At 40.9% G+C, this 26,958-nt stretch overlaps 1 protein-coding gene across 1 annotated transcript in view; it reads left to right on the plus strand.

The window, feature by feature from the left end:
• LOC143106699 (sphingomyelin phosphodiesterase 4-like) overlaps positions 1–26,958 on the plus strand; it is a 91,151-nt gene that overhangs the window by 61,096 nt on the left and 3,097 nt on the right. The window contains exons 12-15 of the mRNA XM_076271121.1: positions 2,763–2,926; positions 3,986–4,137; positions 17,376–17,597; positions 26,756–26,866. Of these exons, the coding sequence (XP_076127236.1) occupies positions 2,763–2,926; positions 3,986–4,137; positions 17,376–17,597; positions 26,756–26,866 (649 nt within the window). The remainder of the gene's footprint in view (positions 1–2,762; positions 2,927–3,985; positions 4,138–17,375; positions 17,598–26,755; positions 26,867–26,958) is intronic.

Here is a 26,958-nt window from a genome sequence, read left to right on the forward strand (position 1 = left end):
GAGAAGAAGTATCTTTGCACAAGTTGTGCATCTGAACGGGTATTCAGCACATCTGGGAATATCTGCAGTCCAAGATGTTCCAGACTGACTGAGGAACATTTAGAAATGCTAGTTTTCTTGGCCAAGAGCTTGAATAAGACGAAGGAACAGAGTGACAAATGAACATCTGCTGGCCATTGGGCCAATGCTCACTGGAGAAAAAAAACAACAACTCAGGTTTCATAAGAGATTGTGCAGTTAAATTTGAATGCCAACAATTTGTTATATATGTATTGATATTTAATATTTTGTTCATAAGTTTAATGTAATTGTTCATATTTTCATTCAAAGTCCAGAATTAAAATAAAGCTCAATGGCTGACTGTTCTTCTTTGAAAGGAAAGGTGGCACAACTGACAGAATGAGTTACAATATCTGAGATCTATTATAGGTCTATAAGTGTAGGCCTATCTGAGATATGTCTATTATAGGTCTATAAGTTACAATATCTGAGGTAGGTCTATTGGTTGTATATGTGCCCATAACAAACGTCACTGGTTATGGCTGCATGCTTGCACTGACTTGTAACGTGGAGTATGCCTAGCATACATTCTGTTGATGTCGAGGAAGGTATTTTTTGTCCCAAAGTGCATGAAACATTCAAGTTCAAAATCCCCCCTGTAACCTACTAGTCTTACATCTCCGTTGTATATTTGCCTACAAGCCTAGCCTACACCTTCTCAGACAAAGCACTGGTCAATTTACGTGGCTACATTTCAGCCAGGCTTGTTGTAATGAGCAGTTGTGAGATTCTGAGATGAGATTCAAACTAGCCTACTGTTCCATAAGTGCTAGAAGTGCATAAGTGCTAGAGGGGGTTATTTTCAGTGCTGTGGATATATTTTTCTTCCCAATAACCCATCACCAGGCAGGCACTTAAACACCTTGACACTTAAAGATATCTGCGCTGAGCCACCCAGATTTATATTTAGGCGCGCTCGCAACATCCGCGATCGATTGGTCCACTAGGACATGCCCACCCCACTCCCTACCTCTTGGCTATCCTGTCCACCACAGGGTTTCTACAAATGCGGAAACTGTGCACAATGCTCAAATTCGTCCAATGCAAAATGCTTCTCTCACCCCCGTACTGGCAAGAAATTTGCTATCTCTTCATTTATCAATTGCAACACTACACACGTAATATATCTTCTAAAATGTCCCTGTGGACTTGCTTATATAGGCCAAACAAAACGTCAACTTAAAATACGGGTATCTGAACACAAGACCGCCATTCGCACCCAAAACGTAACATATGCCATGGCGCAACATTACAAGGAGGCCAATCATGGCTCTCCGGCATCATTAAGATTTTGGGGAATTGAGAAAATCACAGCCCCACCGAGGGGTGGTGATATTATCAAAAAACTTCTGTGCAGGGAAGCATATTGGATACATGCACTTGGCACTTTGGAACCTCTAGGCCTAAATGAAGAACTAAATAAATCTATCCTGCTTTCTGTAATGTTAACTATGAATTTGTCTAACTAACAATGTAGTTGGTAACTATGTATCAATCACTTTTATCCCCATTGTATTGTGAACTATGTATGCTTGTTTATATACGTATGCTTGTTGATCGATCATTTTAATCACGTTTCTAGTTTGTGGGCAACTTGCCTTTAATGACTGATGTTGTGAGTGTAGCTCCTTGGTAGCTTTGGGTGTATCTTCAGGTAGCCAACGCCCCCTTTACGCTAAATCACACCTGTTGATAATCCTTGCTCGGCACTGTCAGTAGCTACGCAACTGCCTATCAGGGGCCCCCTGTCAGTGCTGGGCCCTTAGAATCGTACGAACTTCGGCACCCCTGTGCTTTATGACAGACACCCATGGCTAGGGAATGTCCTTATTGAGTGTTCCCATTTCAGTGACTAATTTTCAGAGAGAGTAGTACTGGAATATCAGTAAGGAGATGCCAACGTGTCAGGTTGAGATAGATATTGTTTTTCCCAAATCGCAAAGGAGTAGGGACTACCAGTAATCCTGTTGTCATGAGCACAGCAATACAAGATGAAGTCTTGCATTTGTTCCTGGTTTGGTTTTTTTCTCTGGGCAATTAGGCTTATAGATTTGCTTAGAGCCTGCATCACCGGGGCATAAGCACTTGGTAGTAACTGTTGCATACAGAGGATGCTTTGTTGGTGATTTTGTGTTATCTGGTTTGGTTGTTGGTATTTGGTGGAGGACCCAAGAGTGTGGAGGGGGGGTGAGTCTGTCGAGCTTTCTGGAGGTGTCGTGGGCCTAATTCAATGAAAGGCCTATGAAGGATAACCCCAGTGAAATGCTCTTGAAGGCTGTTCTGTTGGTTATGTTTTTTGTCAGTGAGTGGTGATTTGTGATATGTTAGTGATTTTGGTTTTGACGGTAAATAAGCCTGGTTGTATATTGGCCGCTGTGTGAGTCCTATAGCACAATAAATGTAACATCTCTCTTGTGTATATTAAAAAAAAATAGTTGGATTGGTTTATGACATTGATAAATGAACAAATCAATTGATCTTTGCAGAAGATTACCTTCTAATTGAAAACTTATTGGATATTCACATGGGATGTAAATGACATGCAAAATAACTATAATAACTATAACTATAAACCATATACTGTGTGTGTGTGTGTGTGTGTGTGTGTGTGTGTGTGCGTGTGTATATGTGAGTGTAAATAACAAAGCCTAAAAATTAATAAAGTTATTATGGTCAAAGCCATCCGACTGATTTCCCCACAGGTCTCATTTTGTGCAAGAGAACCTCCAGGTGTACTCTGCTATCTTCCGGATGTTTCTGCGGAGGGCGTCCTGTGCAGACCTCACCGAGTCTTCCCACGCCCTTATGCTGTTCAGAGTGACCAAAGTGTTTGCCCAGCCCTGGCTGCCTCGACTGATTCACACCGGTAGCCCCACACCCCACCATGCGGCTCACAGTAATAGCTACCTACTACCTGCATTAATTCTACAGTTATTTTTAGCGTAATCCTGGATTGGTTCTGGTGTATTGTATTATATTCTTCCAATGAAAAGGTGTGTGTTCTAGTCATTACAACAGTCATCATCTCTGCTTTTTATGCCGATATTGGAGAGGGCAGGGTGATGGGCATCAAGTTGCTATGCTGAGTCAACTCATTAATACAGTGGTTATGACTGCCACTGCACCGCATGGTCATGTAATAGTTCTCATCCATTTATTTGACTTACATATGTCAGCTATATTACAAGGGATCACATTGTCCCCGGAGCAACTTGGGGTTAAGTGCCTTTCTCAAGGGCACAACGGTGGAATCCGGGAATTTAACCGACAACTTTCAGGCTACTGCACGCTAACCCAGCTCCTTAACCACTACACTACCACCGCCTCCTTAATCAACGAGACCAAACCACATGAAAATTAGCATGGTTGTAGCCCCATTTGGCTGATAGGAAATATAAGGTTTTGAGCCCTTTATGCTAGAGCAAATTGAAGCTGGGTAGGCTAAAAGCATTTTTGGGGCTTATACTATAACTTGACAATTGTATTCTCAAAAATTACAAACTGGCGCCAAAAATCTAGTGCTTCCTTAGAGCAAATATCTCATTATTTGCCGTGGCCTACTGGTTAGCACTTCGGACCTGTAACCGGAGGGTTGCCGGGTCGAACCCTGACCAGTAGGCACGGCTGAAGTGCCCTTGAGCAAGGCACCTAACTAACCCCTCACTGCTCCCCGAGCGCCGCTGTTGATGCAGGCAGCTCACTGCGCCAGGATGGGTACAACCTCACTGTGTGTACACTGTGTGCTGTGTGTGTTTCACTAATTCACGGATTGGGATAAATGCAGGGACCAAATTTCCCTCACGGGATCAAAAGAGTATATATACTTATATACTTATACTTATATACCTTTAGTTGCGTAAATGAAACTACATTTTGTTGCGTAATTTGTAATTTATCCTTTCATTGTCTGTTTTCTGATGAAAAGGAGAACGGCAACACGTGAATCAACACCTCCTCTCTCCTGCTGTGCAGAATCCAAAGAATTTCCAGACGTCAGTGAGGACAAACATGCGTCGCCATGGAGAGCTACAAGGTTCTCACTGCGTATCTATGTTTGATTCAGAGACACGCTCACAGGTAGGCTGCCTAAATAAGCATTTTTTGGCGTGAACCAGGGTTCTCAAGTCTCACGCAATGGGCGTGAGACACAATTCAACAAGTTCAGACACTCACACACCACACCTTGAATTTCTCACGCAGAAATATTACTAGGGATGTCAAGGTATCTGCATAATTATTGGAGGAGGCGCAGGGATACGAGAGGATTTCTCTCAGGGTTCAGAACTAGCGCACCACTCACCAGCCAAATAAATAAAAAATAAAAATAGCCACCGACATCCAATCATAAAATAGTATTCGATGTATCCGGGTAAAATTCCAAAATAGGACATCACCTCCCTGCAAACACGTTATGCTTGCTTATATAAAAAAAATCAAAAGTTGGTTGGTTGGCATGCACATTCTTGTTCCAATGGTTCAGTGACAATAGGCTACTCAAGTGAATAAAGCAATTAACCTAATAAATAAAATATTTGTCTTATTCAGTAGGCTACATATACATCTCGTAAATTGGCGAGCCATAGAATATCCCACCGTCAAGATTATTATATATCAAGATTCCAATCTATCCCACCTAAATATGAAAAGTTATTTCTACTGACACGCTTCCTGGTGACATAAAAACACAAACGGTTTAATACACAAACACCAGATATTGGATGTTACATCACTCTAAAAAGTGATGTGTTAAAATTACACATTGCTGTGTGCAGAGCTGCCAACCCTATCAGCGCCCCGTATCAGTTAGAATGCCACTTAAAATGCTTCTGGAGTAGAAGAATGAGTGGATTTGGCAATATGAAAAAGACAACTGCTTCCAGACACTCAAAAGCATACTTACCTCAGAGCCTGTGCTTAAATTCTATGACCCAAAGAAGAGCACAAGGATCTCGGCGGATGCGTCACAGTATGGCTTAGGGGCCGTCCTTCTACAGTTGCATGAGGAGACATGGCAACCAGTGGCCTACGCATCTAGGGCCCTGACAAGTGCAGAGGTCAACTATACACAGATAGAGAAGGAACTGCTGGCCTCTACATATGCATGTGAACGTTTTCATCAATACATATATGGACAAGAGGTTGAAGTGGAAACTGACCATAAACCCTTGATCGCCATCATGTCCAAGCCATTGACTGACTGTCCAATGAGGATACAGCGTATGTTGATAAGGCTACAGAAATATGATGTGAATATGACATATACACCTGGAAAGTACATGTATGCTGCAGATACTCTCTCTAGAGCAGTAGACAAACATGAGAAACTTGACGACGAAAAATGTGCTGACATACAGGCATATGTTTATTGATGATGATCATTACATCACTGCCAGTGTCAAGTGAAAGAATAGAGCAGATCAGAAAAGAGACTGAAAAGGATGAGACAATGAAAGAGCTAATGAAGATGATTAATTAAGAGGATGGCCTGAACACAAGTGACTGTTAACTACAAGTTCAAGACTACTGGATGTACAGAACGGAGCTGTCAGTTGTAAATGACGTAGGGCCCTATCATGACATTCTAAAGTGCATCGTCACTCGTCAAAAGTCTATTCAAATTTAGTAGGATGTCCAGTTCACATTGGGAGGGGTTTTGTTCTCAAAAGTGGAGCGCATGGCGTAACAAGGTGTTCCTAGGTCTTTTAATCAGTCATATGGGTGTGTTTGGGGCGTAACATCATTTTAAACCAATGAGAATGACATCTGTCATTCCCTTTAACGGCGCAACGCGCGATATGTCAAATAAATGCATCGGTATTTTGGCATTCAACGGCGCATTTGAAGGAGGCTGCTTGCAAGACCGTATGGAATAGTCATTCTTAAACCATGCTTTACTAAAACCTAGCATAGCCTTCACGCATTTGCACTCGTCTATTATTTGAACTCATTGGCAAAGTGAAACTAACTTCACCAAGGAGTCAGTCAACGACAAGACAGTTATATGCAGTTACTTTCACTATTGACTGACAATGGGTTACCATAGAAAACATAGGCTGGAAAAAGCAACACTTACCCTAATGTTGCTCAAATGACTAAATAAAACAACATTTATCCTGCAGAGGAGTTGCTTATATCTCGTGACAGTGCGTCTTCAGCTGTGCTCCATACTTGTCTCTCGCCTCTCCCCTAATCACTTTTAACCGTCATTACCAATTTGCAAATGATGGTGAATAACTACTCATCATGAGATGTACAGTATTTCGTAATATCTTTATTCTAATTATTTTTACCATTGTAATCGTGCAATTTGTAATGCTTTGCATGGACGTGCGCTGGTGTGCGTTCATGAATGATAGAAGGATGGTGCGTGCACCTGCCAATATGACTGTTGACATGCGCTCTTAAAATAGCATATGAACAACTCGCCATTGACTTCTGACCAGGTTTAGGTGGTGTATGATAGCGATTTTTAGACAATGCGCCAGGTCCCTCCCTAGGTTGTTAATTGCCACACCCCTGGGCGCAATGCTTAAAAAATAAAGGTGCAAAATAACGAATTCAACTTCGCGCCGGTGAATAACGAACTTTACGCCATGCGCTGGTGACCGAAAATACAGCCCGTAGTGTTTAAGGGCAACAAGTTCGTAATTCCATCTTCAATGTGCAGACATGCTACAAAAGATACACAAAGGGCACCTGGGTGAAGAAAAGTGTAAACGCTGAGCACGTGAGGTCATGTATTGGTCAAGAATGAACAAATGATTCCACAGAGTGGAAGCGGATTCGTTTGACTGTAATGGTAAGAGCCATATAGTTGTCACCGATTACTTACAACGCTACAGACAACATCGAGCAAAGCCGTCATTTCATTTTTGAAAATCGTCTTTGCAAGACACGGTGTCCCATGTGAACTGGTATCAGACAATGGTCCACAGTTCGCAAGTAGTGAGTTCGCTGACTTTGCAAGAGAATGGGGGTTCCAGCACATACATCTAGCCCACATTATCCCAGATCAAATGGCCTTGTAGAGATCTCAGTGAAAGTGGTCAAAGGTCTCATGAAGAAGGCACAAGATGGAAAGGCAGACTTTCAGCAGAGTCTGATGATCTCACAGAACCAAACAGCAGATCCGGAAGTGCCAGGCATGAATAACGATGTAAAAACACCTGGCAGACCAACACGTAATGTGCAGCCTCCTAAAAGACTTATTGAAAGTTGCTGAATGCTAGAGACTGTAAACGGGTTGAAGTTGGAAAAAAAAAGCTTTTTATTATGGGGTTGTTATGAACATAATAGCTAAAATGAGCATTCGACTGAAGTAATGTTAAGCTCTTATTTGGTGAAACGTGATGTTTATGTTGGTTTGTAAAGAAAGGTAATTTCTTCTTTAAAGGGGAGAGATGTGTTGCTATGTGTAGGTTAACTGAACTGCATTTCCCAGAATGCAACAGATATGTTAAGTGTACACATCAGGAGATGTACGGTGTTAAACGACTCCACTAAAGTTCGCAGCAAAACCCACGCATAGCTGTGTCAGTATTATTTGAAGTGCACTACACAACATAACAATTGTCAAATTGTAAACATTTTGGTGTGAGGGAGAGCTTTTGGCTTTTGTTTGTCTGTATGTATGTATGTATGTTTGTAATGTAGGTTTTTCTTTCTGGAGGTCCCCTCGAAAACGAGATGTTACATCTCAAGGGGTTTCCTCTTAATAAATTTCAAAGTCAGCGTGCCAGAGGAATCTGAGAAAGTTGCGATGGTCTTCTCTGACCAGAAAACTGTGAAACATCTGTCCCACGTCAGCTGTAATTGCAGCTGCTTCCTGCCTGAAACAAATCAATACACCTAGTAAGCTGTTGTTCAGGTCAGGCCCGGTAAGTAACACGTGGTTCAAGGAAAACACCTCTGTGTTGGGCGCTAGAATAAAAAAACACCCGTAATTGGCCTGGCTGCGAGGATGGTACAAGTCAAACATTGGTACGGTGGAGCCAGTTCTGCATAGTTCTGGTCAAATATGCTTTGCATGAATGTGACGAAATGGTCACAGATCTGTGGCTTTCTCTCCAGGATGTGACTGAGAGATTTGAAGCGCTTCATTGTCTGCTCTCTGTTATTACAAGATGGGCGGAACAGTCAAAAAACATTTCTTTGTGCATTAGTTCCAAAAACACTTGGAGGCCATGGAGAACGCAAATCGTTCATCATGTTGAATGCACTGGAGGATGTCATTGCCAAAATCATGTTCTGTGTGTGACCAAAATTACTGGTTTGAGACTCCAGCTTTATTCTTAATACCGGGAGCATGTTACCTACATGAAATGTCAAAGTAACAAGCCCACATATCTGTGGTTGAATCTGCGGTTTATTGATCCCCAAGGGGAAATTCAAGGTCTCAGTAGCATACAGACATCACACACAACATGCACTTACAGCAGAAGAAGTAAAAAAAGTATATAAATATAAAAAACTCCACTTCACAATAGAGGCAATAGAAGATAAAAAATACTAAAATACTAAATATACTAAATAAACTAAATCAAATATCCATAGTGTGCTTAAGGATGATCAAGCATGAGGCGCTTGCAGTGACAGGGCAGGGACTGAGCTTGTAATTCTGTATGCATGGTAAGGTGCTCTATGAGAGAGTCATGGTGATGGTGCAAATAAGTAAGTTCAACAGTGAAACAGTGCCTTTGCAAGCAGCCGCATCTGTCAGACTCATCAATCGTGAAACGTCATCAACGGAGCCAGCTAAAATGGGTGCCAGTTGCCATGTAACACCGGCTTTATAAGTCCCGACCTCCGAAAAGAGAGAGTGGTCATGAGATCAGCTCAGAAAACAAATACAGAAAATGCATAAATAAGTTATTAAAACTGCTTACTATGGTTAAGAGGAAAATGTCTCGGGTGAGTGTTTCTATCTGTAGTGTTAATTTAGTGATAAATTACCTTGCCTATGAGAGTGAAATTCCCCTCCTGTGTTGTTGCAAGGGAGGCTGCCGTGGTTGGAGCATATGATAGTGACGTCTCAACCCAACTCTGCTGATAACACATTATTCTGCACATAACTGTACATATTTAAAATACACTGCAATGCCACTAATCCAAGCATGTATGCAACAACATTAGGGGAAATAAGTATAAGTAATATATATATTCTTTTGATCCCGTGAGGGAAATTTGGTCTCTGCATTTATCCCAATCCGTGAATTAGTGAAACACACTCAGCACACAGTGAACACACAGTGAGGTGAAGCACACACTAATCCCGGCGCAGTGAGCTGCCTGCAACAACAGGGGAGCAGTGAGGGGTTAGGTGCCTTGCTCAAGGACACTTCAGCCATGCCTACTGGTCGGGGTTAGAACCGGCAACCCTCCGGTAACAAGTCGAATCGCTAACCAGTAGGCCACGGCTGCCCCTTTTGTACTAAAATTTAAATTAATTTAAAATTTACACAAGTTCAATTCAACTGAAGAAAGGGAACAGTGAAATACTGTGCTTGTGCTTGCTTTTACTGTAAGCCACATGGTGGGGCTACCGGTGTGAATCAGTCGAGGCAGCCGGGGCAGGGCAAACACTCTGGTCACTCTGAACTGCATAAGGGCGTGGGAAGACTCGGTGGGGTCAGCACAGGAGACCCTCCCTAGAAACAGTCTCAAACACAATATCAAGCTGAAATATTCTGGGAATGTGTCAGGGACCAGTGAATGATTTATCTGTGTTGCTAACACAGAATAAAAACAGAGACCAGCCTGCCCAGGTGAAAAAAATATAACATACTTCAGTATGCTAGGAGCTGCTGGGTTATTGAATAACCTGTGAGTCCGACTGTAAGTTAACGGTTAACGTGTGTCCAGTGTTTCCTCTAGATATTTTTTTACAGTGACAGTGGCAGCAGGCCAGGCCAGGATTCAGGAACTAAAGACAGGCCCATCTTCTGTCTGACTCACGTCACATTAACCCATGCATTACAGTTTTTTCTGATTGCTTAAAGGAGAATTCCGGTGTGATATTGACCTAAAGTGTGTTGAAACATGATACCGAGTGTGAACGTATGTCTCATAGCCCATCTCGGCTTGTCCCCTGCACTCCAAAATCTGGCGCTAGTTAGCCGATGCTACCAACAGCTTTTTCAATTGTGGTGCTTCGGCATCGGGCTAGCTATGCAAATAAATCACTGTTTTACACCATTTACGAGGCTCAATGTATCTCCAAACTCTCCATTGGTAGACTACCGAAGGCCCTGACATTTAAAACGAGACATTGAGAACTTTTAAAAAGCACTGGTAGTTTACTTACAAGACGATTTATACAGACAGTATCTTCACGAAGTTTAGCGTTTGCAGCCATCTTGAATTTAGTCACGATAAGTCGAGCGACGAGTAAGAATGAACAGGTATGATAAGGGATCAGATTCCAAAAATAATTCTGTGGAAATGCATGGATTCCAGTTGCTGCTACTGGAAGAAACTGGAATCCATGCATTTCCACTGAATTATTTTTGGAATCTGATCCCTTATCATACCATGCCTTTGTTCCACCAAGCAGCATGCGTCTGGACCACACTGACCATTGGCCAGATTTGAGAGCAGTGAAAGGGAGGTACAAATATCCCTGGTGCGAAGGCATCATAATGTTGACCAGCTCTAAGGTCTACCTCTGCTTTTACAGTGAGAAGAACTGCTCCAAAAGTTTTCACACTGACCCGATTTGACATCACTATCATAAATAGGCAAAATATAATTTATCACTAAATGAACTTTACAGATAGAAACATTTGGCCGAGACATTTTCCTTCTTGCTCGCCCATAGTAAGCAGTTCTAATAACGTAGGGTTACACTTGACAGTATCGACATAAGAGTGACATGACACTGTCATGAACATGTTATAAACGTTTATGACATAACGCTTCTGTCATTAAGTGACATTTGTTTTTTGTCATAACAAGTTAGGGTTAGGAAATTTAGACTTAGGGGTTAGGTAGGGTTAAAGTTAGAGGTTAGGGTTAGGGTTCATGTGTCATGTCACTCATATGCCGATACTGTCAAGTAAAGTGTAACATTGTTATGCGTTTTCTGCATTTGTTTTCCGAGCTGATCTCATGAACACACTCATGAACAGATCGGGATTTTAAAGTCGGGTCCTCCGTAGTTTTAATTTCATCAGACGAGACTAGAGGAAATATGTTCGTCAACGACCTTTTTTTTTATGACTAAGACGAGACGATGACGAGACGGCAGTAATGTCCTGAAACACTGACGAAGACTATCTTAAGATGCATTATTGTTGACGAAAAAAGACGAGACTAAAATGTTTTGCATGAAATAAAAACTAAGATAAAATCTCTCTTCATTTTCGTCTACAAAATGAGAAGACAGAATATCTAGTTGTTACGTTTTCAAAATATTCCGAATGAGTTCATTCGCAACAGCTTTCCTGTAGGCTAGTCTACGTGCTGTTGCTGCAACCCTGTGGCTGCAACACGAAACTACATGGAACAAGAACACTGGAGATTTCTGCCAGAGTTAGCAAGCTAACTACCTAAGCTTTATGCCACAATGCTACATACCTAGAAGTTGAAGCTTCTCTCATACAAATTAACATCCCCTAGAATGTCCATACGAAAATGTTCATCATGTAATGTCAACTATTTAACTAGTTAGACTGATGATGCAAAGTTTGCTAGCAAGTAAGCTAATATGGAAAGTTCGCTAGCAAGTTAGCTATGACTAAGATGGAGGGTCTATTTGGGGAATGTGTTGTGTTTGGGCGCATATCGCCATCTAGCGAGGCGGAGTAAAACATTAATACTTTGGCCTACGACAGTGTTTCTCAAACTTTTTCAGTTTCAGGACCACTTAACTAACCCTAGCTTAAAAAAAAAAAGATTAGACCTACTTCAACAGTAGCCTATAATTAGTCTACACAATAGGCCTACTCACTGAACCACCTTGCTTATTGTCTTTGCACTTTGCTTATTGTGTGGATTCATACTGTATGATTTAAACTGGCATTTCTTACATACACAGTGTTGCAGAACTGTTTTTACATACAAGTTGGTTCAATATTGCAAACAACTCATCATTATTATTTTTTACCACGTCTGCTCGCGGACCACTTGGGATAGCTTGCGGACCACCAGTGATCCCCGGACCACACTTTGAGAAACACTGGTCTACGAATATGACAGTGGTCCAGTCAAATCTTTTACTGTTTATGGTCAAATCCCAGCCGAGTTATAACTGTAGCTCGACTTACCTGTGCATGTAAACATACTGACTGACAAAAAATCAGAATGAGTAATTATAACAGACGAGTAGCCCTGTGGACACACAATATTGTTGGAAAATTGAGATGGTAATCAGAAATAATTTGTTATAAAAAAAAGACTAAAATGTGTTGACTAAAACCGACTAAGACTAATAGTGGGGGGCCTTAAGCACATTTTCGCGCAAATTCATCTAAAAGCGCCAAATTTGGTACAAATGTAGCTTAGGTCATACTGAAATGATTTAGCTAGGGCGCCAGAGTCAGCGACCCTTGGGGCCAAGATGGCGGCCAAATCCAATATGGCCGCTGCGCGAAAAGGGTTCCGGCTATAACTTTTGAACTACATGAGTTACAAATACAAACTTGATATCTTTTTCAGCTTAATTGATCATGGGGAATACATAGGAATGTTAATATTTATGACCCGGTGCATCTGGACCCCTTATTCCTCCAATTCTAATATGGCCGCTGTCCAAAAAAGCAGTTTTGGCTGTAGTATGGGGCCTTACACCCCATTGTTTGTGCAAATGAATCTACAAGCACCAAATTTGGCACGGATGCAGCTGAGGGCATAATGAAATTATTTAGCCAGGCCGCCCGAGCCAGTGGTCCCTGAGACCAACATGGCAGCCAAATCCAATATGGTTGTCGCCTGAAAGGGATTCGGCTATAGCTTTGGAGCCAGATGAGATACAAATACAAACTTGATGTCAATTTTACCTTTTTTGATGATGGGAAACCCATAGGAATACTTACATTTATGATTGGGTATATCAGGACCCGCCAAATTCCCTAAATTCAATATGGCTGTCCGAAAAAGGGTTTTGGCTTCAAATTTTGAACCAAATGCGCTACAAATGAGGATGTTGTGTTTATTTTTAGTTTATTGACCACAGGAAGTCCATTGGCATATTTATATGTATGCTTGTGTCAGTCTGGAACCTGTATTCTTTTCAAGACTTTTGTTGAAAATCTTTTTTTACCACAGCTTTGAAGGTTATTCTCAATGTGGATTAATTTCCTTATAAAAGTGAAATGCTTTCAGTGTACCACAGGTGAATACATTTTGAAATGTAATCATATAAGAAAGAATAAGACACAATTATTATTGCAAGGCAATATTTATAGTATGTCAAATTGTTAAAAGAATAAGAGAATATAATAGACTATCTAAGAGAATAATAGATAGTCAATTTGGCCAAAACTCTTCAAAGGTTTGCTTAGCATATAAAAAAAAACAGCAATAACATAAAAACAACAACAGAATTCTCATGGTCTCTCTCATGAATTTTTGCCTGAAGAAGACCCAGCAGGGTCATCTTTATGACCCAGTATATCTGGACCCCTTAATCCTCCAATTCCAATATGGCCTTACACCCCTTATGGCCTTATGGGAGTCAAAAGCAGTGTTGCGGACATTATATTTTTTCAATTGAGTAAGTTTTAATTTGTCCTGCACCTGCCAGAAGGTGGGATGTGCACACAATAACTGTTTGCTCTTTCATGAATTCTCATTCTCATGATCTCTCTCACAATTGTAGTCATAAGAACAAAACACTTATGGAAAAAAGTACACCTGGTTAGGAAGGAAGTTGGTAGGAAAAGTAGTTGGCTAAACACTGTTGTTGGTCATCTTCTGAGACCACAGGTGACTACTACAGTACATGGACCCATTACAATTTGCATACCGTCCAGAGGTGGGTGTGGAGGATGCCTTAATCTACCTGCTTCATAGAACACACTCTCACCTGGACAGGGGCTGGCAGTATTGTGAGGATCATGTTCTTTGATTTCTCAAGTGCTTTTAACACCATACAGACTATGCTGCTACGTGACAAGCTTTGAAGAATGCAAGTAGACACCTCCACAACTTCATGGATTACTTATTACCTGACTGACAGACCACAGGTTGTGAGAATGAAAGGGTGTGTTTTCTGAACAGGTAGTCAGTCACATAGGAGCACCACAAGGGACTGTGTTGTCTCCTTTTCTTTTCACACTGTACACCTCAGACTTCCAGTACAACTCTGAGTCATGTCACCTGCGGAAGTTCTCAGACAGTTCACACACTGCAGTTGTGGGGTGTGTCAGTGATGGTAAGGAGACGGAGTACAGGCAACTGGTGGACCACTTTGTGACATAGTGCAGAAACAACCACCTTGTCTTGAATGTGGCTAATACAAGGGAAATGGTGGTGGACTTTCGTAGGGCCAGGCCTGAGCTAAATACCATTTCATTACTGCACTGCAAAAAATGAATTCTAACCAAGTGTTATTGATCTTATATTAAGATTAAAAAATCTAATTTTAAATCTAAAATCTAGTTTTTAGTTTGAAAAGACTTACCTAGAGCCCTCTCAAAAGATCATTTTGACTTAATTTAAGAAGACTTTAACTTATTTTAAGGAGTCTTATCAAGACAAATTTGCTCAACGCACTGGCAGACAAATTTGCTTGTTTTTAGGACAAATTTGCTTAACGCACTGGCAGACAAATTTGCTTGTTTTCAAGATAAGATGTCTTAAAATAAGTGAATTATTTTTTAAATTAAGTCAAATGATTTCACAAGAAAGCGCTAGGTAAGTCTCTTTATACTGAAAACAATACCAACTAGTTTTTCTTATCTTGATATAAGATTAATAACACTTGGTTAGATTTTGTTAGATAAGCAGTTTTTGCAGTGTGGGTGAGGAAGTTGTTGAGAACTACAAATATGTGCGGGTTCTTATAGACAATAAACTGGATTGGAGGTACAACACTGAGGCTGTATACATAAGTATATATACTTTTTTGATCCCGTGAGGGAAATTTGACTCTGCATTTAACCCAATCCGTGAATTAGTGAAACACACTCAGCACAAAGTGAACACACAATGAGGTGAAGCACACACTAATCCCGACGCAGTGAGCTGCCTGCTACAGCGGCGCTCGAGGAGCAGTGAGGGGTTAGGTGCCTTGCTCAAGGGCACTTCAGTTGTTCCTACTGGTCGGTGTTCGTACCGGCAACCCTCCGGTTACAAGTCCGAAACGCTAACCAGTAGGCCACGGCTGCTCCAAAGAAGGGTCAGAGCAGACTCTATTTTTTGAGAAAGCTTAGGTCATTTAATGTGTGGTCATGGTAAAAGAAATAGTTTTCATCTGTAGCTTATTCGGTTCAAAAGTTGTAGTCAAAACCCTTTTTCGGACAGTCACCAGATTGCATTTGGGGACTTTGAGGGTCCACATATACCCAATCATAAATAGTTTGTGTTTCCCATAGCCAGAAAAGGTGAAATATTTTTTGATTTTACATTTGTATCTCATCTGGTTCAAAATATGCAGCCTACAGTAATCCTTTTTCAGGTGGTGGCCATATTGGATTTGGCAGCCATCTTGGTCCCAGGGGCCACTGGCTCCGGCATCCTCACTAAATAATTTCAGTATGCCCTCAGCTGCATCCATGCCAAATTTTGTGCTTGTAGATAAATTGGCGAAAACAATGGGGTGTAAGGCTATATTGGAATTGGAGGATTAAGGGGTCCAGATATACTGGGTCATAAAGATGAACATTTATATGTGTTTCCCATGATCAATTAAGCTGAAAAAGACATCAAGTTTGTATTTGCAGCTCATGTGGTTCAAAAGTTATAGTCGGAACACTTTTCGGGCAGCGGCCATATTGGATTTGGCTGCCATCTTGGCCCCAAGGGTCGCTGGCTGAGGCGCCCTAGCTAAATCATTTCAGTATGACCTGAGCTACATCTGTGCCAAATTTGGTGCTTGTAGATAAATTGGCGCAAACAATGGGGTATAACTACAGTCAAAACTGATTTTTTGGACAGGGGCCATATTGGAATTGGAGGATTAAGCTATCCAGATATACTGGGTCATAAATATAAACATTCCTATGTGTTTCCCATGATCAATTAAGTTGAAAAAGACATCAAGTTTGTTTTTGTAGCTCATGTGGTTAAAAATCTAGTCGGAACCCTTTTCGGGCAGCGGCCATATTGGATTGGCTGCCATCTTGGCCCCGAGGGTCTCTGGCTCCGGCGCCCTAGCTAAATCATTTCAGTATAACTTGAGCTACATCTGTGCCAAATTTGGCACTTTTAGAAGAAATTGCGCGAAACAACCTATTTATGTGCTTAAGGCCCCCCACTATAAGATACCTTTAGTTTTCTTTTGACTAAAACTAGACTAAAATTACGAGACTTTTAGTCGACTAAAACTTGACTAACAAAAATGATATTTGAATGACTAAATATGACAAAGACTAAAAAGGACATTTCGTCACAAGACTAAGACTAAGACTAAATTAAAAATAGGTGACAAAATTAACACTAGTCCTCCGAGTTTACGGCCGGCATGAAGGCACTATCAGTAGGAAAGGTGCTAATGGGCCGCAGGTGCAGGTGATCAGTAGATTGGGGAGTGAGACCAAGAGGTGCCAACTTCACGACAGTGAGGAGAGTTAGAAGTGGGTGTGACTAGTGCAGAGCCTGGTGTGGCTGTGACACAAACTCCCAGCATGGGAAAGCTTTGAAGACCTGGCAATTGCATATATTGAGCATGAACCACATAAAACATACAGCATTCACCGTACATAAAGTAGTATTAATGCACCTTGCTAACGCCCATCCTGCCCATTTCTCATCCCTCTCAAGGAGCTCAAATTATGGTACTCTCCATTAAACTAAACAAAATCACATGGCTCCATTTTTATTGGTCAAGTAAATGAAATAAATGTCTGACTCCGGACACTGGTGGCTCTCGAAGAAAAAAACACTACACATGTTATTTGGAGAAAATGTTGGATACAATATGCAGGCATCATACAGACAATATAAGCACAGATGATATTCATAAAGTGGGTATGTGGCACTGCAAAGAGAAATAGGATGCATTTTGCATAATGAAAGTTATGAAAATAAAGTAAGCTATAACAAACATGTCTGAATCAACTGTATTATTTCGGGTGTCCATTCAAAGCTCAAAACAGGTCAAAAATGTTGTCCTAAGTGATAATAATCTAGGGTATGCTGCCTCTTCACTACTGCAGGTGCTGCAGCTGCTGCAGAAGATTTTGCAGGCACGGTGTTCTGTCAACCAGGCCTCCCTCGCTACCCAGCCAAGAATATGGCCATTTTGTCCTGCATGGTTCTCCTTCCCATCACAAGGGACACCAGTGTCAAGAAATGGGGGAGATGAAGTGCACACATCTATCGTGAATACAACAGAGCTTCTGGACAGAGCCAAACTTCTCCTCTGTCAGATCTTTAAGGTAAGATAAGATACACTTTATTGGCCTCAAAGGGGACTTCATCTTGGACTCCAGTGCTGTCACATGTAGCTACTTTACAAAGAAATAAATAACAATACAAATGCAGACAAGTGCATATACAGTAGACATAGGCCACAGGCAGCATACACAGTATTGCACAACATACAAGTGATATTTATGAAAAGAAAACACACACACACACACACTGTAGAACACCATAGATCACGATTTTAGCACTATTACACAACCTGTATGACCTTAGAAGCATTTTGAATTCTGATTGAGGTAGGCACAAATGATACCTGTAAAAGTTAACGTGGTTGATTTTGTCACAATGAAGTATGATCCCCTACTGACTGAGGATCCAGCACCATTTCTTCTGTCTTAATATTTATAGTGAGGTGATTTCCGTCACACCACCTAACAAAACTTTTGTAAAATATGAGAGAGAGAGAGCAGAGTGCTAATGGCTCTAATTAGCATATGAATGCAGCGAAACCGCGCCTGGCCAGGCCTGGGTTGAATATCCTTACTCAGTATTGGATGAAACCACAACTTTCAAACAAGTAAAATCACTCGTGATTGGTTGGCAGATCTGTCACTATTGGTCACCCTGCCTCATAATAAATGTAAACCCCAATAATAATAATGTGTAGTGTGGAGTGGGTAAGACTGTTTTTAGTGGCAGGCTAGCACATACCGTTGACTTGCGCTAGCCTAGCACCTGCGAACTCTGCAATTAGAAGGACTGGATGAAACGTGTTGGAAACGGTCTCCACTGATAAATATCACACTTGCTTACTTGGAAATGAGGTCTTATGTCCAAAATCCTGAACCACCCCTTTAAGTGAATGTTGTACTTGCGAGCAAAGATTAACCGGAGTCAAATTCCTTGTTTGTGTACGCAAACCTGGCCAATAAAGCTGATTCTGATTCTGATTAAAACTAATTTTTGAAATAAATTATTTTGTTTATCTTTTTTACATAACATTTGCCATCGCTAATGACATACACAGTAATCTAGCATACTTTAATTAAATAAATCAATTCAAGCTAAAATGTAAGAGTCTATAATTAGGCTATACTGATCCTGATCTATTTGTACCAGAGATTTTCTTACCTTTTAGAAAAATGTCACCTGGGGTAAAACTCCCAGTTGAATAGCCTACTCTACAACTAGCTGTTGTCAAATTCTTAGGGAAGAAATTTGGTGATTAACATATCACATAAACTGTTATTGAGTGTTGTTGATACACAATAGGAAACTTGACAGCAGCTTTGGAGCTTTGGAAGTAGCAGGTGGATACATGACTGGCATGCTTATCTGTTTCGGTAAGGCAAAGGCAACAAATATGATCATCATGACTTCCTTTCCTGCCAGAAATGCGGTCATCACTTCTCATGGAATTCAATTCAGGGTTATTGTATGAATTATGATGGATTCATACATGTACAACTTCTTGAATTATTAGGACAATATCCAAAATCCATATTATCTTATGCTTAATAAATCATAATTCATAATGATGTGCCCACTGTACCTAGTGCTTTAGTTGATGTGTTGTTCATGCATGAGGTCACATGAGAGACTATGAACTCATGTCAATTCCTGATGATCCTGATGAGATATGAAGTAATGCACAAATCATGAATTAATTTATGCACAAATCATGAATTAATTCATGCATAAATCATGACTTAATTCATGCACACTTATCATAAAGTGTTAGCAATCAGCTAAAAGCTCACTTAATTATTCATGTATTTGCCACATAACCATAAGGGGGCGTTAGATATCTACTAAAATAGACTATTTTATTCCACAGCATAATATGGTTGTAAATGAGCTTGTAAAAGAAGCATTTGCATTTTTGACAGACCAAAGTTACATACTTTTGATGTTAATATCAGAGGTAAAATACACAAGGGTAAAATAATCCATTTATCCATCATATCATCTTCAATAGTTAACAACTAATCAATGAATAGATGAATTATTGCAGCCTTAGTTTGAATCTAGATGTACTTGCTTACTCACAACAATCTTGACATGCCTGTCTGTTGCTACGTAACTATACTCTTAAAACGAACTTGAGTTGTTTTTAACAGTGTACAGTCAATCAACAAATGTGTTGAAAATGTCACAATTTGTTTTTTTAACACATCTCTATGACCAGATAGGAACAACACAGTTTGTCTTGTTTCTAACAAATTTGTTTTAGTGTACAAGGTATGCCTGAGTCCAAGCCCTATCTTTGATATAACAACCTTTAATCTCACCTCACAGGGTCACAGAAGTCAATATTATTGAAAGCATTATATGTGGACAAATGGGCTCTAGTCATCCTGTCTGTGACTCGGGTCACAGAAAGAATCCTGTCCATGAAAGGAAAGGTTGCGTATTGGTGTTTTGATGGTCACTGGCGCACTTGAAGGAATATGCTTGCATGCAAGACTGTATGGAACAGGTATTCCACTAAACCATGGTTTACTAACACCTAGCAGAGCATCTGCATCCTACACACATCTGCATTTGTCTATTATTTGAACTCATTGGCAAAGTGAAACTAACTTCACCGTGGTGTCAGAGTAAACAACAAAACAGTTATACAAAGCTAATTACTTTTACTATTGATTGACATTGGGTTACCATCAAAAACATAGCCTGAAAAAGGCAACACTTACCCCAATAATGTTTGAATGACTGATAATAAAAAACCTAAGGACATTTATCCTGCAGAGGAGTTGCTGCTTACATCTTGTGACAGTGCGTCTTCAGCTGTGCTCCATATGTGCCTCTCGCTATACAGTAGACCAGGTTTGTTTTAGTCAGTGGCGCAATGGTTTTTACATAGTGTACAATAGAGATTTTTAGATCAAGCACCAGACCACTAGCCTGACGAGCCAGACCCACATCAAGATGTAGGGTCTGGGAACTCACCATTGGCAGTAGTGTTGTCACGATACCAAAAGTATGACTTCGATACGATACCTGCCATAAATATCACGATGCTCGATACTGAAATGATACTACAGCGAAATCCTAAGATATCTGGAAAAGAAAGGACTCATACCTCCTCCAAGTGTATTGAGTCATTTGTGTTGAATTCGGTGCACTTTTGTAGTGTGCAGGTCAATTCTGGGTTCTAACCTTCTAAACTTCCTACATAATTATTATTTTTTATAGTCAGTAAAATAGTAGGCCTACTTTGTGTGATTAAGTCCTTGTTATAGTTCATTTGTTGCGTTGTGTTTTGGCAATAACATAGCATTAAATAGCCAAACTAGGCTAGATCAAGGTCAGTGTTGAAATTACTGCATGCAAATCACTGAATGCTATGCAGAGGGGCCTAATCTTTAGGCCATCTGATGTACAGTATAGGCTACCCTAGGCCTTCCCGTGTTCATGTGATTTCTTTGACAGTTGCAAAGGGAAAAATGTGAGGATAGTCTTCTTTGCGCCCAGTGTACAAGTACGACGTTCCAACCATTCAGGTCTTCGTCAGATAGGCTTACACCATACCTGTTGCAATATATCTGTGTGCATTACATTACGTCTATTTCTTTGATAACATGATTTACTACCACGTAACAATAAGCCGCTATTATTATTAGGACTCAACACGCTTTGATGGTATGCTGTGGGCTTTAATTAGCGCCTTTCGGGTAGCCTATCCTACATCTGGGCAATAATTATTGAACAAATTGCAGTCTACATGCCATGACAAATATTACCAGTAGTACTGACCGAACATAAAATATTTTGTTTGGTAGGGTTGGTAATGTTATTCTGGCGTGAACATTGCGCTTTCATCACGTTAGCACCCTATGATTACAGCTCGTTATGTCTCGTCAAAATGAATACAGCTCGTTATGTCTCGTCAAAATTCATTGATGAAGGAAGGTTCGCTTTACTCGTTTCACTTTCACAAAACAGAAGAGAAGAACTTGGCACTAACCATGTAGTTGTGTTTTCTATAGCATATTTGTTAACCTGTCGTTCTTTGAACTTTGAATGTTGGGATATGTCTGCGAGGTGTTTAGCCAAGTTCCATGCGTAGCATACTGCTTTTAAATGACTTTGAAACATATTTTACAAACGGGCCTCTGTGTACCTGATGGCTTGCCTTCACTATTCGCGATGTATCCAAAATAGTTCCAGATTTCACATCACCTTTTGTTTTATCCACAAGTCCGAGGACTGTCAGCAAAGAACTATGTTGACGTTGCTGCGCACTCACTCACTCAGAGCTGCCTGCTTGACACGCCCACTTGCCTAGATGCGTGTGCGTGCAAGGAGCAGTGAGAGCAGCAGTTCACACAGACTGTTATTATTTTAATAAAGTATCGATTCTAAAAACGTCGGAAATCGTATCGTTTTTTGCGTGAAGGCATCGTGATACCTTTTTAGTATCGATACACCGTGCAACACTAATTGGCAGTGCTCAATCCGAGGGGCGGGATAAATGGTTGTCTTTCAAATTTTCTCTGCACGCAATAGGATAGCGCTACAACTCATGAGTCCCATGCATTTTTCCACCAGCGGAGCTAGTTGGCTAGTTGATCAAACTTTTGCCAACTTAAAGGGAAACTTGGCAGGATTTCCCCCTCTGCTGGAGAAATTGTGCATTATGCTATTTCAAACTGTGGGAAAAGGTAACGATAAAGCACATGGATTTGTTTACAAGCTAGTGAACTGTTAGCATAAGTTTGGCAGAACTATGTGGATGTTACAAGGTAAGAAACACGATTTAAAACGTGTTTCTTGTTTCTCACTTCTCTTTCCGGAACGGTAGTCTCAATGTTGCAAGGTTGATTTTCCGCCTGGGGACGCTAGGCGCAGCGGGGAAAGTCACCATTTTCACCGGAACAGGTCATTTAACCATCCAAATGATTTCTAAACGGGTTTATTACGTTGAAATAGTTGCCAAGTTCCCCTTTAAAAAAAAAAGCTTAACTCGAGTCGCGCTGTTCGCCAGCAACATGCATCCATCTTTGTTTTCAAGTAGACTAGCAGGGAATTCACGCGGAACCATCGCAACTCTGTCATCATTATGTCAAGCCCGCCCACCGACTCTATACACGATGTGATTGGCCTGATCGAAGTTTGATTTTCCAGCTCGCAACCCAACGGAGAGTTGCTAGACTACCCTGGCTGCAAATTACATTTCCTGCCGCTACATTTCCTGATGCGTCTAGATTTCTAGGCTACCGGACCACACCTTAGGTCGTTAATTGCCACACCCCTGAGCGAATTGCTCAATAAAAGAGACGGGCATGGCAAAAAACTCGACACTGCAAAAAATGAAATCTAACCAAGTGTTTATAATCTTATATTAAGATCAAAAAATCTATTTGGTATTGTTTTTAGTATGATAAGACTTACCTAGTGCTCTCTCGAAAAATCATTTTGACTTAATTTAAGAAGACTTTGACTTATTTTAAGGAGTCTTATCAAGACAAATTTGCTCAACGTACTGGCAGACAAATTTGCTTGTTTTTAGGACAAATTTGCTTAACGCACTGGCAGACAAATTTGCTTGTTTTAAGGATGAGATGTCTTAATTTAAAGGAACCGTATGTAAGAAATGTATTTCAATTAATCATTAAATGGCCCTGATATGTCACTAGACATTAAATAATCATGTTCATTTCAAATACTTATATCACTGACAACAGTAGTCCGGCCAGGATATTGTCATTTAAAAAGTGAAGTTGCAGCCCTCAACTGATGTTGATATTGTGTTTTGTCATGTCAAGTTGTGTTTTGGCCTGATGCGCCACCCTCCACCTATCTACTAATCACAGTCAGTAGTGTTTTGGCATCCGGGTTGGCAACCTCGAGTCAGGGGGGAGGGGGAGGGGATACACCACTCTACAGTAATTTGAAAGTGATTGCAGTACCAGTTTTGGCCACAATCTTACAAATGGTTCCTTTAAGAAAAGTTTGACTTATTTTAAGTCAAATGATTTCATGAGAAAGTGCTAGGTAAGTGTATTTATACTAAAAACAATACCAACTAGTTTTTTTTTTATCTTGATATAAGATTAATAACACTTGGTTAGATTTTGTTAGATAAGCAGTTTTTGCAGTGTACAATAGGAATACGCTTTGCATCGTGATGAGAATACGCTATGCGCCGACGGCATGACGGCAGTCATTAAAGTCATTAAAGTCATTAAAGGCATGTCCATAAAGGACTCATATCCTGTTCAGGTCAAGTTTCTGAAGTATTTCTGCAAAGGATCATTTCTAGTTCATATGACTAATACAAGTTCTGATTCATTCATTCAAGTTCTCTTGCGTTAGTAAATGTGACAAACCCTTTTTTCCCCTGTATATACACTTACCTTTCATGATTCAATTAGAAAAAGTGGGCCACTCAACTGGAATGACTATTTTACCACAATAAGGATGTGTTTCGTTCAAAACTAGACTGTTTCATGTAATTGTAACAGAATATGGTTTAATAAATTGGACAGCCCTGACTGTTCATTTTTTACAATGTGGGCTACTCACATTCAAGCTCAGGTTAAGGGTAAGTCACATTCAGCAAACATATCCTCACAATTCATTAGCACACAATCCATTCCGTGTGTTAAAAAATCCAGTCTCTGCAGGCAGCCAAGTCTCTGAAAACTGGAAACAAAGTGCGGGCAGCCTGTCGCCCAAACAAACATGAAACCCTGTTTCTCTGGGAATACTAAAGCAAGGGCTGAGCTGGTGTGTTTCGTTTGGTCCTTGGTTAGAATATACTGTAATGTACATTGTTTTGGACAAAAGCGTCTGCTAATAAATTTACACAAACATAAACAAACACAACTTTTTGCAAAATCGCTGACTGCATCTTTCAACTCCATGGGATACAAGGATACAAGGAAGCTTATTGTCACATGCATATAGTTACTGGATGTAAGAAATGCAGTGAAATTATGTCTGGTGTCAGCCTATTTGTGCATTTATGGGGGGGGGGGGGTAAAAAGTGCAGTAGAAGAGGTGTTTAGTAGATTAAGTGGCAAGGGCTGCATAAGAAAGGTGGGGAGGATTGGGATTGGGGGGGGCACCAACAAGGAGCACCCAAGAGCAACAGAGGCAAGGAAAAACTCCCTTACTAAGGAAGAAACCTTGGGCAGATCCACGGCTCTAGGGGCTAACCCAACTGCCAGGGGTCTTGGTGTGTGTGTTGGGGGGATGACAGGGGAGATGGGATAGTGTGCTGTGTATGTGGGGAGAGGACAGTGTGCAATATGGGTGTTGGAGAAGCTTCCTCATGAGACAATGTGCTGTGTATTGGGGGGGGGGGGGCAGTGTACTGCAAGTATGGTGAAGGGACTTACTATTACAAGCAGAGTACTGTATGTATGATGTATGTGAGTGATGACAGTGAAGATGTGTGTGTGGGTGGGAGGGGAGTGGAGCAGTGACTGTGTGTGTGGGTAGGTGGGGGCAGTGTGCTGTAAGTATGTAGAGGATGTGTGTTGGAGAAGATCCTGAAGACAATGTACTGTGTCTGTAGGGAGGGGGGGGGCAATGTGCAGCAAGTATGTAGAGGAGGCTTACTGTAGCAAGCAGTGTGCTGTATGTATGTGAGGTGATGACAGTGATGATGTAAGTGTGTGTGTTTTTTGTATGTGTGTTGGGGATGGGGGGGGGGGGGCAGAAAGGCTAGGCAATCAAGGACATGGGTAGATAGATGGAGGAGAAATCAAAAATTATTTTTAAAAAAGTTCTATGGAGATGTGCAAAAGTTGGAGAAAGTCAGATGTGTGTGTGTGTGTTTTGACGTGTGATGAAATAAGAAAATAAATAAAAGGTCTGTAGCATAGGGAGAGGGATGTAAAAGTGCTAAAAGTCATGTAGGTGTGTGTGTGAGGGGGGGGGGGTCATGAGTGCTGAGGAGTGAATGAGTGCAAAGTCAGTATAGTGTGAGTTCAGGGTTGGGAAATGTTTGAGAGTGCTGAGGAGTGAATGTGTGCAATTTCAGCGGTAGGAATAATCCATTGTTAGGATGAGAAGAGTCCTTCAGAATCTTTTGGGCTCTTAGGAGTACTCTTCTGGAATAGATATCTTGTAGAGCAGGGAGTTGAGTTCTTATAGTACGTTCAGCTGAGCGCACTACTCTCTGCAGATTACTACAATCTCTAACTGTGGAGTTCCCATACCAGGTGATGATGCTACCAGTTAGAACACTCTCAACCACTGAAGTGTAGAAGGCCTTCATGATGGATGTAGAAACTTTGAATTTCCTTAGCTGACGAAGGAAGTAGAGTCGTTGTCTGGACTTCTTCAGATCATATTGAGTGTTTGAAAGTCGGGCTGAAATCACATTCATATCTAGGTTTGCTGCATGCATGTTACAAGGACACTGGGCCATGTCATGTAAAGGACATGGTACCGCAAAAAAACGGAAACATAGCCTACATTGCAGAACCACTCAACTTTATGAATTTATGGTGAATAAATGTTACACTAATGTGCACAGCCTGACGTGACGATGCTAGCACGTTAGCAGCGGTTAGCTAACTATGCTAACGTTAGTTATCTACACGTCTTCTCCAAGTGACAATCATATTATACACAATGCTGGCAATGCTGAGAACAATTAGCATCCTCGTTTATCTTACTTACATTAAGTTGACTGTGTGGCTTAATCCACAGATGTGGTGAAGCACTGTTTCGTTATGGTTTGCTAAGGAGTAACCCATTGCTTGAAATAGTGGAGAGCTGGGATGAGAACATTGTGTCAAATCTTCGCATTGTATAGCGGAGTGATTTATTATTAGCTGTGCAAAGTCTGATGAAATGTCTGTTGAAATGTCCAGGGATATTCCAACTCATGGAACGTCTCTCGGCCAATCAGAAACAAATAAATAGTTCCATAGAACCCAATTGTTGTATAATATACATTACTGTGTGCTCAGACATTCAATGCACCACCTGTGTTTTGTTGTCGACTACACAGCACCTGCAGTGCACCTGTCCAGGTCATAGGTGCATCTGTCACCTGCACATCTCGTCAGGTGTCGGGGGAGAGGTTTACATGTATTGCACAGATACTGTACTGGCTACCATTACACTAGGGAGTTGTCTTGCTCGTTGCTCAGAAACTTCATAATAAAACGAATACCTCTTTTAATAACTTTTGGTGATCCTGCAGTTGAGTGCCGAGATGATGGTGAGTTTTGGAGCCGTGGAGGAAGAGGAGGAGCTTCCTGACTGTGTTGAGGGAGAGAACGGACTCGTTCTAACTGACCTGGGACGGATGCAAGTGAGTCTGGCGTGTCTGGGAGTAGGCCTACGCTAGCCTGGCTGACACCAGACAAATTCTCAATCGATTACGACCTACAGTAATCAACTTTT

Source organism: Alosa pseudoharengus, unplaced genomic scaffold (assembly GCF_046254945.1).
Source record: "Alosa pseudoharengus isolate Yale_2024_CS ecotype anadromous, Long Island Sound unplaced genomic scaffold, YU_APseudo_1.1 YU_APseudo_1.1_scf_6, whole genome shotgun sequence".
In the NCBI taxonomy this organism is placed as follows: Eukaryota; Metazoa; Chordata; class Actinopteri; order Clupeiformes; family Clupeidae; genus Alosa; species Alosa pseudoharengus.